We start from the raw sequence: 20,139 nt of genomic DNA on the forward strand, positions 1-20,139 counted from the left end.
ACATCGGAAGCTGAGAAGCATGACTCGAGACTTGAACAAACGCTTAGTTGGTCGTGCTTAGCAAGAAGAATACTGAATGGTACCCAAGTCCACTACTCTCCCCATAACGTCGTGATATCATTACTGTCACCAGAGCATTTAAATCCAGCACTGCTGCCTCGGCGACACAATGAGGAAAATGATCAGGACCGCACGAGGTGGCCAATACTGCCAGCTGGTTCCGTACTGAAGCAAGTTCCGAGAGAGAAGTTATCTTACTCCTGTCCGTTGCACGAGTGAGGTTGCGCATAACAACCGCCAGGGAGCGTAAGACTGATAGACCGCGTCGAAGGCGGCGAGATGTTTCTAAAGCACGCAAGGCACGATACAGAAAATACGGAAAACACTGACAAGAAGAAGAGACAGGATGATAGGGCGTGTGTTATGACATCAGGGAATAGCTTCCATAGTGCTAGAAGGATCTCTAGAGCGCACAAACTGTAGGGAAAGGCAGAGAATGGGAATATCCAACAAACAATTGAAGACGAAGTGCGCAAGTGCTACTCGGAAGTGAAGAAGCTGTTGCAGGAATGAAATTCGGAGCGAGTCGCATCAAACTTTCCAGAAGACTAAATACTCAAAAAAAGTTTGATTGTCAGATACCAACGCTCTTTGCCAATCAACAACAAGCGCCGTTACAGCACAAAAGCTTACAAAGTACACATGCCAGGTGCCAAAGCCGACAACCTTCTATTGGCTGATTAGGCTTCAAGTACGAGGTCGTTGTGAACGGAGAAAGGAATTCTAATAGCTTATTGCCTTACGTGATTCGCCAGTGAATTCCTACGGGCAGTGGTACTTTATCATATGTGAATGATAACACTGTTTTGCAGAGTAATTTGAGTGGCGATAAGGCGGGCACGGAGCGGCCGCATCTGTTGTGTATAAAGGAGTGGCCGTCCGTGCTTCGGCGCTCTTTCAGCGGACATGGGGGCGACCAAGAGGAGCCGCGGCGCCGCCAACGGGGCAGCCAAGGGAGTGTCCAACGGGGCAGCCAAGGGAGTGTCCAACGGGGCAGCCAAGGGAGTCTCCAACGGGGCAGCGAAGACCGTGACCGTGGAAAATGCCGCCGACCAGCCCGGCAAGTTCTTCGACCCCATGGCGGTCACCTGGATGGAGAAGTACAACGCGCCCATGGAGAAGATCTGGAGCCGCCTTCCATCCTTCGTCCGCTCCACCATCGTCACGCTCGCCGTATTTATCCTCGGAGCCACAATGAGAGGTGAATAACGATCTGCTATTACTTTCATTGTTGTTGTTCCTTGTTGCACACTTTCGATTGTGCTACATCTTTAACATGAGACTAAAGTTGCAATATAATGTCACCTTCGATGGTTAGTATTCACCCTAGGCATACCAGTGTTATCTGCTTTATAAATAAAAAATTCGAGGTTTGCTAATGGCATATTAAAGGACTAGGAAGGTCAGTTGAACAGAATGGATAGCGTCTCAAAAAGAGATTGTAACGAGCATCAAAAAAAGTAAAACAATGGTAGCAGAGTGCAGTCGAATTAAACAGGTGGTGCTGAAGGAATTACATAGGAAATTTGACAGTAAAAATAGTAGACAGTTTATCCTGTTTGGTTGGCAAAGTAGCTGACAACGGTCAGAAGAAAAGGATATAAAGAGCAAGCAAAAAGAATCGGTTTTGAAAAAAATAAAAAGTTATTGATGTCAAATATAAGCGAAGGTCTTCTAAAGTCTTCCCTGGATGTATTTTTCTGGAGTGTAAACTTAAATGAACGTGAAACGTGGGCCATAACTGGTACAGACAACAGGATAGGAGGTTTTTAAAAGTGGTGTTACATAATAATGTCGCAGATTGGGTGGTTACATCGATTAACTAACTGAATCGAGTTAGGGAGAACACAGTCTTGCAGCACAACTTGACTCATTGCAGGAGTAGTTTGATAGGACACGTCCTGGGTCATCAAAGAATATATAACTGGGCAGTGGAGGGAAGTTTAATCAGTAAAAGTTGTAGAGGAGAAGACGATTTGAATACAGTAAGGAGGTTCAAACCGATGTAGAACGCAGCTGATATGCAGAAATGAGTAGATTTGGACAGGATAGGCTAGTGGGGAGAGCTCCGTCAAAGCAGTTTTCGAACTAAAGACAACGACAACAGCAACAATAACAACAACAACCTTTCGTTTATCATATGAAAATTTGTTATAGCTTCGAGAAAGCTAAACACAAAGACTGCCCTTCACACCTTATCCTTTTACTAACGACATGCCGGGAATTAGGTTTTTTTTATTTTCATCTATCTGTAGTTTAACTGAATTCATTTCATCTACACATACCTGTTTTATCAAACACATATTCCATGTACTCTAATTTTTGCCTTCAGCTTCCATTACGAATGTACTACTACTACTACTACTACTACTACTGCTGATGCTAAATTTTCCCTTTTCTGTGAAAGATTTAACATAGACGTCTTCTATCATCTATTGTTTCTACTAGCTTTTCATTGCATACGGTATGGTCTATGCAAATTTTAACATCATTTTTACCACCATATTTCAGATGCTTTAGTTTTCCTCTTAACCGGTTCTCGTTCGGTTCGCGTTTCACTCCCTTACAATGAACTGCACCAGGTGCACAACTCCAAGAACTTCTTCGGGCGTAATTATATTCCATTAAGTTGATTCAATGAAGAAAGCTTTCTATCGCCAGGTTCAATATATGTCTGATGTCTCCCTTGCTTCTGGTAGATTATTTTCGTATATATGAGAATCCTATCGCTTCTTCTAATCCGTTTTAAAGCTTAGTATGGAATTTTATGTGTCTGTTTCATGGAGTGATCCCAAATTAGTCTATTCATGTACTCGGTACCCTGTAAAAATTCTGAGCCATTCTTTAAACGTTGGTCGGTGCATTTCTTTCTGCATATTTCAGGTATTGTGAGTCTGACTATTCATTTCTTCTTTAATGGTTTGCGTCACGAGTCTTTTGTCTGACAAAATTTTCCATCGATAATGAGGCCATTAAGAGGTGGAAAATAAGCTCTTAGAAGACAAGAAAAAAAATGAGGAAGAAAATCAGCGGAACACTTTTCATAACACGCACGGTCTGGGATACCACCACACAGATAGATTAAATTTTCTTGAGTCACCCTTTTCCGAAATGGGGGCCAGCTGCACTAGACTTCAAAGATTAAACTATTGTTGCTTTTTCGATAAAATGCTGGTCTTAGCTGCCCAAAAATGGAGACATTTTGTCTAATGTTGTCATAATTTCCTTGGATCATCAAGAACATGGTAGCCGAACATCAGAATATGAAAATAAGAAGACCACGTCGTAATGGAATATTCCCTGCTGGTTCTGACTAGGAGAAATACTCTTTATCTTACCCATTCCAAATGCTCAACCTGTTGTTAAGGAAAGCACGTGTGACCATTCACTTCAAATGTGTTTAACATTTTATTTCACCCTTAGGCCAGTTTTCCAGGCGCTGTTCGTGGTACACAGGAAAATTATGTTTTGTGTCAAGTGAAGCGAATCGCTGCCATGGTGACAACGTCAGGACGCATCACACCGCCCATCTGTGCCATTCCCTCACAAAACTACTGTCACTTAGAACAAGCTCCCTCGCTTATCACTGGATGAAAGGTTTTATTGGCAGGTACGAAACACTGCGTGGTTTTATACAGCAAGACTATGGGACAGCGCGTTTAAATTATAACAAATACTCAATAGTTTTGATATCCATCATCACATATATGCCTGCTTGTTCGATTACCAAACAGCTACAGAAAGCCATGTGGAAGATGTGAGGAAGATTTATGATAAATCACACGACATTATGTAGAAAGGCCACTTACAAAATATTCATGTAGGTTTTCTTCTCTAAGGATTAACTTATAATAAAATAATCTTGCGATTCCACCTCTTTAACAATTCCTCGCGAATAGATTTTAACAATCCTATTGTTTGTACATTGGAGCTGGATCTTGTGACTACAGTAAGGAACATGATATGTCAGCGATCATCGTGTTTTTGCTCCTATAGCATTTCTTTTCACCTTATTTCGTGCGATTAATCCATGAGAGTAGCGGAAAATGTTTGAGACTAAAGACATTGCATAATGACTATTGTTGTCGTTGGAGATGAACTTGAGACTAAATGTTTCAGCAGTTAGTCCTTCTGTCCACTTTGTTTCGCGTGAATCATCAGTGACAACAGTAAGGGTGAAATTATCGATTTACAAAGCTGGTTTTGTTAACAGACCACTTGAGGAGGAACACATGATCACCAGTCAGACATGAGAGACGACGTTCCCCTGAAAGCACTACCTGGGAAAAAATTTTATATTTTCGAAACAGCTTTTATAACTGAAATTTCCTGGTAGATTAAAATTGTGTGCCGGACTGGGACTCGAATCCAAGGCCTTGGCCTGTCGCGAACGAATACTCTACCAAATGACTAGGAGACCCCGTGGTAATTGGTTTTTTGCAACTTTTTGTATATATGGTACGTGAATTTAAGAGCCCAAACATCAATCAATGCACTTCGACGCAACTCTTAAAAATTCTCGAGAATGTCGACTTTGAAGTTTTCCAAGCATCTTTAATACTCTAAAATACTCATAGGTTCGATTTTATCGATAAGCAACGTGTCTCTGAGGTAGAATGCTCGTCTGCCATGTAGGGCTCCTGGGTTCGTTTCCTGACCAATGCAGTTTTTTAGACAATGGTGCAAGTTCTGCGAGTATTTCCATAAAGTGTAAAATACATTAAGATGAAAAAAAACAGTAACGCTGGAGACTGGTAATAGCTGAATCGAGTCTCGTTTCGCTCGTTATTCTTTTCGGTTCTTTTTCTGTTCAGTTCGAATACCTATGTCATGTTGTTGTAGTCTTCAGTCCTGAGACTGGTTTGATGCAGCTCTCCACGCTACTCTATCCTGTGCAAGCTTCTTCATCTCCCAGTACCTACTGCAACCTACATCCTTCTGAATCTGCTTGGTGTATTCATCTCTTGGTCTCCCTCTACGATTTTTACCCTCCACGCTGCCCTCCAATACTAAATTGATGATCCCTTGATGCCTCAGAACATGTCCTACCAACCGATCCCTTCTTCTAGTCAAGTTGTGCCCCAAACTTCTCTTTTCCCCAATCCTATTCAACACCTCCTCATTAGTTATGTGATCCACCAATCTAATCTTCAGCATTCTTCTGTAGCACCACATTTCGAAATCTTCTATTCTCTTCTTGTCTAAACTATTTATTGTCCATATTTCACTTCCATACATGGCTACGCTCCATACAAATACTTTCAGGAACGACTTCCTGACACTTAAATCTATACTCGATGTTAACAAATTTCTCTTCTTCAGAAACGCTTTCCTTCCCATTGCCAATCTACATTTTATATCCTCTCTACTTCGACCATCATCAGTTATTTTTCTCCCCAAATAGCAAAACTCCTTTACTACTTTAAGTGTCTCATTTCCTAATCTAATACCCTCAGCATCACCCAACTTATTTCGACTACATTTCATTATCCTCGTTTTGCTTTTGTTGATGTTCATCTTATATCCTCCCTTCAAGACACCATCCATTCCGTTCAACTGCTCTTCCAAGTCCTTTGCTGTCTCTGACAGAATTACAATGTCATCGGCGAACCTCAAAGCTTTTATTTCGTCTCCATGGATTTTAATACCTACTCCGAATTTTTCTTTTGTTTCCTTCACTGCCTGCTCAATATACAGACTGAATAACATCGGGGAGAGGCCACAACCCTGTCTCACTCCCTTCCCAATCACAGCTTCCCTTTCATGCCCCTCAATTCTTATAACTGCCATTTGGTTTCTATACAAATTGTAAATAGCCTTTCGCTCCCTATATTTTACCCCTGCCACCTTCAGAATTTGAAAGAGAGTATTCCAGTCAACACTGTCAAACGCTTTCTCTAAGTCTACAAATGCTACAAACGTAGGTTTGCCTTTCCTTAATCTAGCTTCTAAGATAAGCCGTAGGGTCAGTATTGCCTCCCGTGTTCCAATATTTCTACGGAATCCAAAGGTCGGCTTCTACTAGTTTTTCCATTCGTCTGTAAAGAATTCGCTCTAGTATTTTGCAGCCGTGACTTATTAAACTGATAGTTCGGTAATTTTCACATCTGTCAACGCCTGCTTTCTTTGGGATTGGAATTATTATATTCTTCATGAAGTCTGAGAGTATTTCGCCTGTCTCATACATCTTGCTCACTAGATGGTAGAGTTTTGTCAGGACTGGCTCTCCCAAGGCTTTCAGTAGTTCTAATGGAATGTTGTCTACTCCCGGGGCCTTGTTTCGACTCAGGTCTTTCAGTGCTCTTTCGAACTCTTCACGCAGTATCATATCTCCCATTTCATGTCATTTAATACAAAATTCACCACACATATGCTCATTAACACATATCTAATTATGATTTTTATGGAACATACACATGCACTTCTTTCTAATTACATATCTCACAAAAAAATTCAGTTTTTCTTTTTTTTTTTTTTTTTTGCAAATATAGGGCATTAATTACCGATACTTTATAAAAGACTGTTAATAAAGATTGTTTAAATTAAAAAGGAACAATATAAATTAAGTTTTTGATCGTTATGTATTTTACACTTCATGCAAGTGATAATTTTGTTTAAAGAATTTACTGCAGCCGGAAATTTGATTTCTTGCAGAATATGCTGATGCAATACCTCCATACTTAACTGTCACATACAACCGCTCGCTTGACGAAAGATCCGTAACCAATGAGTGTAAAGCTGCACAGGTCACGCCAACATTCAAGAAGTCTAGTAAACGTAATCGATTAAATTACAGGCTCATATCATTAACGTCGATATGCAGCAGTTGTTTGGAAGATATATTGCGTTCGAACATTATGAATTACCTCGAAGAAAACGATATATTGACACACGGTCTACACGGATTTAAAATACTTTGTTCTTGTAAAACACAACTACATCTTTACTCACGCGAAGTTTTGAATGCTATTGAAAGGTATTTCAAACTGATTCCGTATTTCTAGATTTCCAGAAGGCTCTTGACACTGTACCCCACAAGCGGCTTGTAGCGAAACTGCTTGCTTCTGGAATATCGTCTCAGTTATGTGAATGGATTCCTGGTTTCCTGTCAGAGAGGTCACAGTTCGAAGTAATTGACGGAAAGTCATCGAGTAAAATAGAAGTGATTTCTGTTGTTTCCTAAGGTAGTGTTATAGGCCCTCTGCTGTTCCGTATCTATGTAGACGATTTGGGAGACAATCTGAGCAACCGTCTCAGTTTATTTGCAGGTAATTCTGTCGTTTATCGTCTAGTAAAGAGAACAGAAAATGAAAACAAACTGCAAAACGATTTATAAAAGATATCTGTATGGGGCGAAAATTGGCAACTGATCCTAAATAATGAAGAGTGTGAGTTCGTCCACATGAGTGCTAGAAGTAATCCGTTAAACTTCGGTTACACGATAACTCAGTCAAATCTAAATCCAACTAAATACCGAGGAATTACGACGGGGAAAACTTAAATTGGAAAGAACACATAGGAAATGTTGTGGGGAAGGGAAACCAAAGACTGTGTTTTATTAGCAGAACACTTAGAAAATCTACTAAAGAGGCTGCTTACACTACGCTTGTCTGTCCTCTTTTGGAGTACTGCTGGGCGGTTTAGGATCTTTACCAGACAGGATTAACTGAGTGCATAGAGAAAGTTCGAAGAAGAGCAGCACGTTTTGTATTATCGAGAAATAGGGAAGAGAGTGTCACTGACACGATACATGATTTGGGGTGGACGTCATTATAACAAAGGCGTTTTTCGTTGCGGTGGAATCGTCTCACGAAATTTTAGTCACCAACTTTCTCCTACTAATGCGAAAGTATTTTGTTGATGTCGGCCTACAGAGGGAGAAACGAGCACCACAATAAAATAAGTGAAACCAAAGCTCGCACGGAAAGATATAGGTGTTCGTTTTCTCCAAGCGCTGTTCGGGATTGGAGTAATAGAGAATACTGTGAACCCTCCGAAAGGCACTTAAGTGTGATTTGTAGAGTATTCATATAGGAATAGATATAGATGTAGATGTAGATGAATCGAGCCAAAGCCACCAACGTTGCCTCGATTTAGATCAGGGTGCTCAACCTTTTTAGGATTGATATCTGCTATACGCAATTCAACACATTTAGAGAATTGCTGAATTAAATTCGTAAAGATTTAAGCACAAAACTAAACTGTAGCCTCAATTAGCAATTTTAATTACACCAAATTCATAAAAGGAAATTTTCTCTCCATCAAAAGTCGAAGGCATACTACTCAATTCTATAGATATTACAAATGTGAAAGAAAGTAAAATATACACCTTCATAAATGCTGAAAAAAATTAGATACTTGCTATGCATATCATTGACAAGTCTATTATGATCCGGTGAATACTTTCTCAGACCCAGCCTTAAGACAGTATGAAAGATGATCCAAAAAACAACATTGCGATGCGACTTTTACAATGTTAATATAGGTTTTGACAATTACCAATTTCCAAAAGTTATCTTCATTGTATTCAGCCTTTAAAGAAATGATATTCTGAAATCGAATTAATTTCCTGCGTCATGGAAGCTGGAAAACATACGTTTGTGTAACCTCACCAAGCAGGATGGAAGACTGTTGCTTCGCGCACGAGTTAAAAGCGGTCAAATACAGATGGAGGCAAAAGAGACGCAGTGTTGTCGGATTTACCACCTAAAAATACGGTGCGAAAAGCATATTGTCAACAAACTGGTATTCTACAAAAAACAACTCATTTAAACAGATTTCTGAGAAACATTTTGAAAGACTGTATGAGACAGTCATTGCGCGCAAGCTGTCGATCGGAATCGGTGGGTTGAGCAACACTGCTTTATATTACAGACGTTTAAAAACTTTCAAAGTCGATTTTCTTGACAATTTTTTGGGACCTGCCTGAAACTGCTGAGGCAGATTGATATTTGGGTTCTGAACTTTATACAGCATAAATATAAAAAATTACCACAATCGAATTGGCGTGTGGTCTTCTTGTCAGCTAGCCTAGGTCGATCCGTCCTTAGCTTTACTTCCGCCAGTACCTCATCTCTCGCCTTCCAGATTTCACAGCTCTCGTGAAATGTTCGTGACTAACACTCCTGGAAGAAAGAATATTGCAGAGACATGGCTTAGCCACAATCTATGGGTTGTTTTCAGATAAAATTTTCACTCTGCAGCTTTTATAATTATTCGTGGCGTTCGAAGTGCTATTTAGATATTTAGAGTAAGGAGAATAAGTCAAAGATTTTAATGCGTATAGGTCGCAAAGGCAGTCGCTTTTCCCTTGTTCCATTTGCAAATTCAGTAGGAATGGGAATCAATAATATTATGTTAAGGCAGAAATTTTGTAATCCGTCATGACGCTCCATCTGCGCTTCCTTGAACTAAACTAAGCTGACGCTGCGGTCGGAGCCAGGACATATTGCTACGCTGACAATCAGTATATTTCAGTCTCTACCAATGGAGTCATTCGATGACAGTACAAGGATGCGAGTGAGTAAACCACATTTCGGAATCGTCTATTCTCTTCTTGCCTGTACTGTTAATCGTCTACGGTTCAGTTCTTCAGTTCCATTTAGCTCTCCTCTCCAGACGAATACCTTCAGAAAGATTTCCTAAAATCTGAATTCATATTCGATGTTAACAATTTTTTATTTTTCGTAAAAGCTTTTCTTCCTATTGTCAATAGCCATTTTACACCCTCCTTGCTACTTTCGTCGACAGTTACTTGGCCTCCCAAATAGCAAAACTAGTGTACTAATTTTAGAGTCTCAGTTTATAATGCAATTCTACCTAATTCGACTAAATCCCCTTTTTCGGGAAATCGTTTAAAATTAATCAGCAGGTTATGTAGAATATTGTACCCAGGTTTTGTTTCATTATCTCAATACTAGAGATCCGGGTAACGTTTTCTTGGTCCGTGTGCGTGCAGCAGAGTTTAATGTAGCGAGTACTTACGTGCAGGTCAGCGTACTTGGAGCACCAGCATTTGTCCTGGCGTATAATCCAGTGAAGCTAGAAAAAGAAAAGATATCAGGGATTTTTTAAAAAGTAGATGGATGATGAAAGTAGTTCATGGCTACAGAATATACTTGAAGATAGTGAGCAGCAGCCAGTCGTTATTTAGAAAATAGACATCCATGCGGGGCAGCCGGCCGGGGTGGCCAAGCGATTCTAGGCGCTACAGTCTGGTACGGTCGCAGGTTCGAATCCTGCCTCCGGCATAGATGTGTGTGATGTCCTGAGGTTAGTTAGGTGTAAGTAGTTCTAAGTTCTAGGGGACTGATGACCTCAGAAGTTAAGTCCCATAGTGCTCAGAGCCATTTGAACCATTTGAACTATGCGGGGCAGGAAGATGGAGAAGAAGAAGAAGAAGAAGAAGAAGAGAAACAAAAGGTTCTCCAGTAACTACATACTATAGCACAGAAACTGTCGATCGTAATGTATGGAGCACAGACAATGGTATTTTATTTCTATAGTTGAATTTTGTCGTGAATATACTTACTACTATTCTATTCTTGTACCTTTCTGAGAGTTCTGTCAGCTTATGTATTATTGCAGATAATACTACTGTTATATTTTAAAGTGTTATAGGCGTTAAAATAACATTTGATGAAAGAAATGTCTGCTCATTATAACCTACTGACACTGATTTATGGGAAAAGGGCTTATAAATGTTTATCAGAAACATAATTTTTCACATTAAAAACATAGTTCAAAATATCTAGTATTGTAGAAAGATTTACTTTATAGTAGTACACATCGTATTAAAATACACTTGTACTCGTATATTAAAATCGGGTTGTTGTTCAAATATATTAATAGTAAGTTTTTAAACAGCCTTATCTCAAATAACCATTTCGTCTTATGAGCCTTTCTTCCGGAAAATGTCTCAAATAGCTACTCCACGAGACCTGTGCAAAAAAGGTAATTCTCCTACAAGAATGTAAACGACGATTAAAACTTAAGTCCGACTCCAGAGGCTCTTGTTGTGGGATAATATGAATTTATGAAAATTTTGAGTTAGGGTGTTTATGATTCAGGGAACTCCCTACACCAAAGTAAGCAAAAAATAATTTCGCAGAATGTATCGGTGTTGTCAGAACGTTTTGGCGGAATGTTTAGAATATGAATTTTCAATATGGGCAGGCGCCAAAGAGGGATCCAGTCCCACTAATGTGGGCCAAAAAGATGAGGAGGAAACTACGTCCATATGTGGTTTAATACGTTTAGCAAACTGGTCTGACCACCGTGAGTGCAATCTCCTTCTCGTCTATGGCACATTCTAACTTAGCAACGTCATTCAAAAATGCACATAACGCTATTAAAACTTATGTAAATGTGAAAATTTTAAGAATCAGCTAACATTTTCCCGCTGCTTCAACCAAATGATGTATACCGCTCCGCAACTGATGGTACATCTAGCAGAGAGTAATAGCCGCTTTGTGAATTTCGAGATATACTATTTAGAGGTTACAGATGCTTACGTTTGTTAATTGTAATTCAATAGCAACAAAATTTCTGTTCAGGATCTGACTGCTATCACTACGTTGTGACTACGGTTATTTCTGTTCGATAACATAAAACAATGAGATAATTAGCGCACAGTGTTTTAAAAATTCAAATAAGTTGAAATTCGACTATAATAGACCTGACTATTAACATATAAAACTACAAATTTTTATCTACATAGGATAAATAAACTTATAACACAAAGTCGAAATAATGACACCGGCATACGTAAATTACGCTTCCAAAAACCTTCTATGACTTATCTGTTCTATAAAGCACTAAAAGCTTGTCCTCTATATTTCATAAATCCTTAGGACTGTCAGATTTGTTCCATAGTCACCTAGCATTGAAGTAAGGTTCCTAAGCAGGTTACCCTTTTCTTGTGGAAGGAAATCTGCCTTGCGCTTTTCGACATCGCCTGCAACGCTTCTCCTGGGCTCGTGATCATATCGGTTGAGCCATAGAAGACTGGAAAACCGTGGCCTGATCAATTGAGTCCTGATTTCAGTTGGTAAGAGCTAATGGTAGGTTTCGACTGTGGACCTAAGTTGTCAACAAGCCACTGTGCAAACTGGTGGTGGCTCCATAATGGTGTGGGCTGTGTTTACACGGAATGGACTGGGCCCTCTGGTCAAACTGAACCGATCATTGACTGGAAATGGTTATCTTAGGCTACTTGACCGTTCGCAGCCGAACAACGATGGAATTTTTGTGAATGACAGTGCGCCATGTCACCGGGCCACAACTGATCTCGATTGATTTGATGAACATTCTGGACAATTCGAGGGAATGATTTGGCCACCCAGATCGCCTGACGTGAATCTCGTCGAACATTTATGGGACATAGTCGAGAGATCAGTTCGTGCACAAAAGCCTGCACTGGGAACATTTTCACAATAATGGACGGCTGTAGAGGCAAAGTGGCCCAATCAATAATTTTGCGGGGAACCTTCAACGACCTGTTCAGTCCATGCCACGCCTAGTTGCTGCACTAAGCAGGGCAAAGGGATATCCGTCACTATATTGGGAGGTATTCCACGACTTTTGTCATCGCAGCGTACGTTCCCATAGTATATTTGCCTCGTTCAAACTCGAAAATTCCGAAAAAAGTAAGAGTGTATTAAAGTAGTTTCACGTAGTCGCATTTCTTATATGGCTTTTCGAAGATCGAAGAAACATTCCAGCTCTTTTCATAGACACTAAATACTGTGAAGAATTCAGTTTCATTCACTGTTTTCATTTTCTTCATACTCATTCGTTAAATTATTGTTTTTCCTAATGCTTGGTGAAGTACTTCTTTCTTGGTGCTTTTCTCGTTTCCTAACTCGCACATAATGAACACTCGCGCAACCTTGATTTGGAGTTACCGATTTTTCTGTGACCGGATGTGTTCCAGTGATACTAACTGACTAATCGTCCACGAGGGAAAAAATAAAGAGATCGTTGAAACATATCTAAGTGAAACCGCACTGCGGATTTCTTGTTGAGTCATTTATTGAAAACTCTTGGCGTCATCAGTATAAAGGAAATAGACGATAAACTTTCCGGTCTTCTCTGATAAGGAAAGTACGGTATTCGGTACCGATTCAAAGGTTAACGGTCTACCGGCTATGGCAGATAAAGGATACCGAAGTCGATGGGAGCGTAAGTGAGAAGCATAGTTCGGTGACTGGAGGTGCAGAAGCACTCAGGATACACCTGCGCCAGAATGTTCAGTGCTTACGAACCGGGGAAGGCAGCCTCGCCATGTGTCACTTATGACGCTCTGCTCATAATTCCTTTAGTGTGGATAGGTAAGGCATTATTGGTTAGGCGGGGATTCACAAATATAAAAATAAAATAAAATGAACACCACGATGTGGTCCTGACAACGGGCCTGTGCCAACTGGTTGCTTGCCATTCTCTGTCAAGTGGAGCCATTTGAATGTGATATGGAGGGACGTGGGGTCAGCCACTGTCGGCTTTCCAGACCTTGGAGCCGCTACAGGATCTGCAACATGCGGTCGTGCATTATACTGCTGAAATGTAGGGTTTCGCAGGGATCGAATGAATGGTAGAGCCACAGGACGTAACACATCTGAAATATAATGTCCACTGTTCTCAAAGTGCCGTCAATGCGAACAAGAGGTGACCGAGACGTGTAACCAATGGCACCCCATACCATCACGCAGGGTGATACGCCAGTATGGCGATGACGAATACACGCTTCCAATGTGCCTTCACCGCGATGTCGCCAGACACGGATGCGACCATCATTATGCTGTAAACAGAACCTGGATGCATCCGAAAAAATGACGTTTTGCGATTCGTGCATCCAGGTTCGTCGTTGAGTACATCATCGCAGGCGCTCCTGTCTGTGATGCAGCGTCAAGGTAACCGCAACCATGGTCTCCGATCTGACAGTCCATGCTGCTGTAGACGTCGTCGAACTGTTCGTGCAGATGGTTGTTGTCTTGAAAACGTCCCCATCTGTTGACTCAGGGATCGAGACGTGGCTGCACGATCCGTTACAGCCATGCGGATAAGATGCCTGTCATCGCGACTGCTAGTGATACGAGGCCGTTGGGATCCAGCACGGCGTTCCGTATTACACTCCTGAACCCACCGATTCCATATTCTGCTAACAGTCATTGGATCTCGACCAACGCGAGCAGCAATGTCGCGATACGATAAACCTAAATAGGAAAGAACACATAGAAAATGTTGTGGGGAAGGCTAACCAAAGGCTGCGTTTTATTGGCAGGACACTTAGAAAATGTAACCGACCTACTAAGGAGACTGCCTACACTACGCTTGTCCGTCCTCTTTCAGAATATTGCTGGGCGATGTGGGATCCTTACCAAGTAGGACTGACGGAGTACATCGAAAAAGTTCAAAGAAAGGCAGCACGTTTTGTATTATCGCGAAATATGGGACGAAGTGTCACAGAAATGATACAGGATTTGGGCTGGAAATCATTAAATGAAAGGCGTTTTTCGTTGCGACGGACTCTTCTCACGAAATTCCAACCACCAACTTTCACCTCCGAATGCGAAAATATTTTGTTGACACCGATCTACATACGGCGGAACGATCACCACGATAAAATAAGGGAAGTCAGAGCTCGTACTGAAAGATATAGGTGTTCATTCTTCCCGCGCGCTATACGAGATTGGAATAATAGAGAATTGTGAAGGTGGTTCGATGAACACTCTGCCAGGCACTTAAATGTGATTTGCAGAGTATCCATGTAGATGTAGAAGTCCTAGAAGGTTTTCTTTAAGTTTTGGAAACAAATGAAAATGGAATGGACCCTTTCGGGACTGATCAATGAACTCAAAGCATCGGTTTGTTGCAGCTGTCGCAGCGCTCGTGTGTGATCTGGCACTTTCATGCAGAAGAAAAGTGTGCTCCTCTTAGAATTCGTGCTTTCAGTTTTCTAACGCTCATTCACACACCGTCGTAGTCAAGTTACACACCGCCGCGTTGAACGCTACAGTTCGTAGCCCTCGAAGGGTATAGGGTTTCGAGTTATGTCAGCGAAGGGGAAGATTCGACCGAGTAACATGCATGACATGTAATACCTGAATCGACATTGAGAACAGAATAAAGAAATTCGGAAGCGTTAATTTTCAGCACGCCCTTGTAGTTAAGATACAAACCGCCATGTTACGCGCTGCAATTCCTAACCCTCTAGCAGCAGAGAGCCACAGGTATGTAGACAAGAAGAATATTAACAAACAAAAAATTCGGAGGCATTACTTTTCAGCACGTTTTCGTAGCAATAATTTTAAACCATAGATTCTGGAAAGTACTGATAGATCCATACAGCCAGAGGTCAATGAAGAATTCCACTTCATCTTATCTAGCACTCGCGCATAGCACTTATTTTGATAAGACAAATATCAAACAGTGAGTATAATTGCATCGCTTCTGACAAGTCAAAACTAAGTCTTTGTAATCCCGAATATTATCGAAAGCCGCGAATTACACTGTAGCAACGTTATCTAGTGTCACTCTCACTTTGGCGTCTGGCTACGAAACTAAGAAACACGCATATTGGCAAACCAGATGTCGCAAATAATCGACTCAATCGACAAGCACAGAAGTGATGTTAGTGTGCTGTGGCCAGCAAGACAGAAAACTGTGGATATTCCTCAACAATTGGCCAGCAATATACGATGACAGCTTGGCTGCCTTCACCGAGCATACGCGCTTGAAACCGGGGCTTCTGGCTCGAAATTAGTGACCAATGAAATAATGAAATACTGTGGATGTAGAAGAATTACTTCCAGAAGGAAAAAAAATTATCCATGGGCACACGATAAATTTTTTTAGAAGTACGGGTGAAAATTGAGGAAGACGAGGGGACTCGAATAAACAAGACAGAATAATAGTTGAAAAATTGATGTCACTAGAGATGGGGCGTTGTTTGAGCCAGGAAAGAATAAGAAAAGCAATCGGCAATGAACTTCTTTAAGACGGTAATTCTATTTGAACGCATGAAAAATATGTGATTTTCGCGATTTTTCGAGTACAGTAAAAAGTAACGCTAAATCTGATGATATAGTTTTATTCCTTACACTTGTATCTTTAAGAAACCATTTTTATGTCGACATCGGATGCTCTCTGTAACCTCTGGACCAGGTGGAAGGAACCCTTCGCAGCCGGAACATTGGTCACTGGCGGGAATTCCCGAAGATCTCCAATTGGATTTCTAACAAAATAATGTTGTGTAGCTAAGTCATTTTCAATATATTTTCCCATCGGTATACATAGAATAACTGAAAAATATTAAGTTCCACCAAAAGGCTGACTTGCTGAAACAAATGTCAATCTCTTCTTGCACACAATCGAGACACCGAAAATCGACTTTTGAAGATATCGCAAAACATCTACTTACGCTAATAGAGAATTGAATTTAGAATGCCGGCATCAAATTCTAATCAAAGTCGTATGTATCAATCTCAAGTTATGTTTCCCACAAACTGATCTGAAAAATACGGTTTCCAGAAAAGCGCGTTTAAAATTTTCAGTTACATTTTTTGTAGTCCAGGTAAACTACGTACAGTTAGCGATCACTGGACCACAAAGCAATGCTTCCGTATCCAAAAAGGCAATCCTCTTACTTCTTCGTGGCCATAGTGGTCCAGTGGGCCACTTTGGCAGCTTTCATCGTTAGCTTCTTTGTTTGCTCCATGCGTGTTTCGTCCTAGTTTGTGCAGATCTTATAACAGGTTGGTCTGATCTCAAGTTCGAACATGTTCATAACTTCCATAATACCTGTTAGACAGTCGTTGAAATTACACGTCGACTATTTTTTTTTTCCCCGCTGTGCTTGGTTTTCGGGGAAACTTTTTCACAAATGGCCTTGTAACCCGAGAAAGAGCTACTGGCGAACTTGGGATATACACTACAATGAAGTAAACATCCCTGAGAACATTTTATAGAAAAAACCTTTTTTTATTTTTCAAAGGGGAATACCCCTCAAGACACCTCCTGAGAACTGATTCCCAAACTACATGAATAGGAGTGCCGTTTGTGCTATAATCAGTGCGCACATCAAGAAGATTCGAGATAGACCAGGAAGGCTGTTCTTGTTATGCCAGGTAACGTTGATAGGAATCCAATGCACTAATGCTCATATTCACATTTCTCTGTATCACCGGCTGCGTACAGACGCACTCGGCAATCGCACCAGTCCCAGGCGTGTAAGAGCGATCGCCTGTGCTTCTCGTAGAGTCACGAAGTCATAAGTGTCAATCTTGGTTCCATGTCAATCACAATTAAAGGCAGCATTAGCAGTTCATTAGAGAATTCTTAGATCACTCGCCATCTAGCTACAACTGGACCTCGCAAAAATTCTCCCCCGGTCCCTGAGATAATCAGAATGGCGATACCAGTTCTCTGCCGACAGCAGGTGTTCTCATATCTCTGACACACGAGGCTATCTCTCGGCGCAGGTGTTTCGTATCATGTTTGACCGCGACACTTGAACACCTGTGAAACGTAGTTCGGCGATTTAGCTTGTACGTTTCTCCTGAACAAAAGAGCTCCTAGAAGTGCTAAAGTCCGGCGCGTGTGGCCACGTTGTCTTTCGACTAGTATAACGCTGTCTTCCAACTTTTCCTGTCTTATGTCAATCTTTTCATCTCTGAATGATTACTGTGTCAAATATCCTCTCTAGCCTATTATGGGTATTCTAGACTTTGTCTACCCCTGCTGTTTACCCTTTTTCTGCGTTACCTATTGCTGAATGCTGTAGCAGATGTCCCATGAAGCTGTTCGTTTTCCTGGCAAAGAATGTTCCGTTAGTTCTTGTCTCAGCTTGAAGGCTGACAACTGTCCTGCTTACAAAGTTTCAAGAATTAATACTTTTGCAGGACAATGCTCAAGCACGTACAGTGCAAGCTGTTACTGATTTGTGTAACTGATGGGGCTGCTAAGTGCTATACCACCTAGTGCACTCCCCTGACTTAAGCCCTCGTAAGTTCAACTCGATTTCTAAACTGAAGGAAACTCTTCACGACATTCGCTTCAAGCCGGCCACTGCGACCGAGCGGTTCTAGGCGCTTCAGTCCGGAACCATGCAGCCGCTACGATCGCAGGTTCGACTCCTGCCTCGGGCACTGATGTGTGTGATGTCTTTAGGTTAGTAAGGTTTAAGTAGTTCTAAGTCTAGGGGACTGATTACCTCAGATGTTAAGTCCCATAGTGCTTAGAGCCATTTGAACCATTCGCTTCAGAACAGCTACAAATCCGTCGGGCAATAGAACGCACCGCTCGAACTGTCAACATAATTGGCACTGCTAAGAGTATCCTACGACTTCCACATCGCTGGCAGTGGGTTATACACAGTGCTGGTGACTACTTTGAAAGTCAGCAAAACTTTCTACAGTATTTTGTACGAGTTGTAAATAAGTGGTTGCCACTGTTAAAGTTCCAACCCTCGAATTATGTGAGGGTAAAGGACGAGATGAAATAACATAACATATTAACTACTGGGTCGAAATGAACGAAAGTCCGGGAGCATTCCGCCAGAGGTCTCCCAGTCGTGCGCAGAAAGTTAGACGTCACACGGCGTGAAATCGGTGTGACTATAGTGCCAAATCGACCTGGCCCCGCAACACGAGGCAGTCGAAGGAAAGGGAAGAGAACAGTATGTGTCAATCAGCGAGAGTTGCGGCGCGCCGTGGTAGTGTTCTTCATTACCCATGGCCGGGAAGAATCATCTGGAAAGTAGAAGGCCGAAGTTGGCGAATGTAGCCCAGGAGTTATATTGCTCACAACATTGTTTCACGGGCATGGGGAGCGTTCCGAACCACAGGTACTGTCACCCAAAGGAGAGCAGGTGATCGACCAAGGTCAAATGCAGCACATTGCAGCTGCATTTTGCAACAAGCAAGAACGGACTCACGTCAAACAGCGGGTGCTATTGCAACCACATTTAACGGAACTGCACGGCAAGTGATATCACGCTCCACAGTGGCACGGCAATTATATCTTTCTCTCTCTCTCTCTCTCTCTCCGAATTTTATGTTACGTTGAAATTGCATTGCATGTTGACGGAGAACACCGTAGACAATACAAAAAGTTTAATTTCTACTTTATTCTTGTATACCTTAACGATACATTTTCTATACATCATTAACTCCCCTTTTACCACGTTGTAATTAAAAACATACACATAAGTTTGTCATTAAAAATTCAGTATAACCACGTAGTATTAACTATCCTCAATGTGGTAGTGATTAACTCTACATTTCTCGCATTCTATCTTGCGATGCGTTGCATGTTGACGGAGAACACCGTAAACAATGCAAAAAGTTTAATTTCTACTTTATTCTTGTATACCTTAACGATACATTTTCTATACATCATTAACTCCCCTTTTACCACGTTGTAATTAAAAACATACACATAAGTTTGTCATTAAAAATTCAGTATAATCACGTAGTATTAACTATCCACAATGTGGTAGTGATTAACTCTACATTTCTCGCATTCTATCTTGCGATGCGTTGCATGTTGACGGAGAACACCGTAAACAATGCAAAAAGTTTAATTTCTACTTTATTCTTGTATACCTTAACGATACATTTTCTATACATCATTAACTCCCCTTTTACCACGTTGTAATTAAAAACGTACACATAAGTTTGTCATTAAAAATTCAGTATAACCACGTAGTATTAACTATCCACAATGTGGTAGTAATTAACTCTACATTTCTCGCATTCTATCTTCATACTGGAGAACAATAAGAGCTTCCGCGTCATTTCTTGTCTTCAGAGACCACTCATCAAATTTTCCAACGACGGGTTATCTCATCAAATAAATCAAAATAATGTCACGTAGAAGATGGTGTAATTAGGTGAATGACGAACACTAACTTCACTCAACGAAGGTATATTCAGCACTTGGACATACAAGAGCGTGGAGCGAACTGCCTCCGGCCAGAACACATACAGTTCTTCTAGAATGTAGTCGAACCAAATACAGAAATTAAAATTTTTACAATTCAGATGAGTATTGAACTCACGACCCTCCAAGCAACAGTGT

General features: G+C 41.0%; 1 protein-coding gene across 1 annotated transcript in view; it reads left to right on the forward strand.

Moving 5' to 3' along the window:
- Positions 1-930: 930 nt before the first annotated feature.
- The window catches only part of LOC126187633 (lathosterol oxidase-like), a 95,923-nt gene continuing 76,714 nt past the window's right edge, over positions 931-20,139 (forward strand). Inside the window, exon 1 of the mRNA XM_049928832.1 lies at positions 931-1,261. Within this exon, the coding sequence (XP_049784789.1) occupies positions 967-1,261 (295 nt within the window). The 5' untranslated portion in view covers positions 931-966. The remainder of the gene's footprint in view (positions 1,262-20,139) is intronic.

The sequence above is a fragment of the Schistocerca cancellata genome, chromosome 5 (assembly GCF_023864275.1).
Source record: "Schistocerca cancellata isolate TAMUIC-IGC-003103 chromosome 5, iqSchCanc2.1, whole genome shotgun sequence".
Taxonomy (NCBI): domain Eukaryota; kingdom Metazoa; phylum Arthropoda; class Insecta; order Orthoptera; family Acrididae; genus Schistocerca; species Schistocerca cancellata.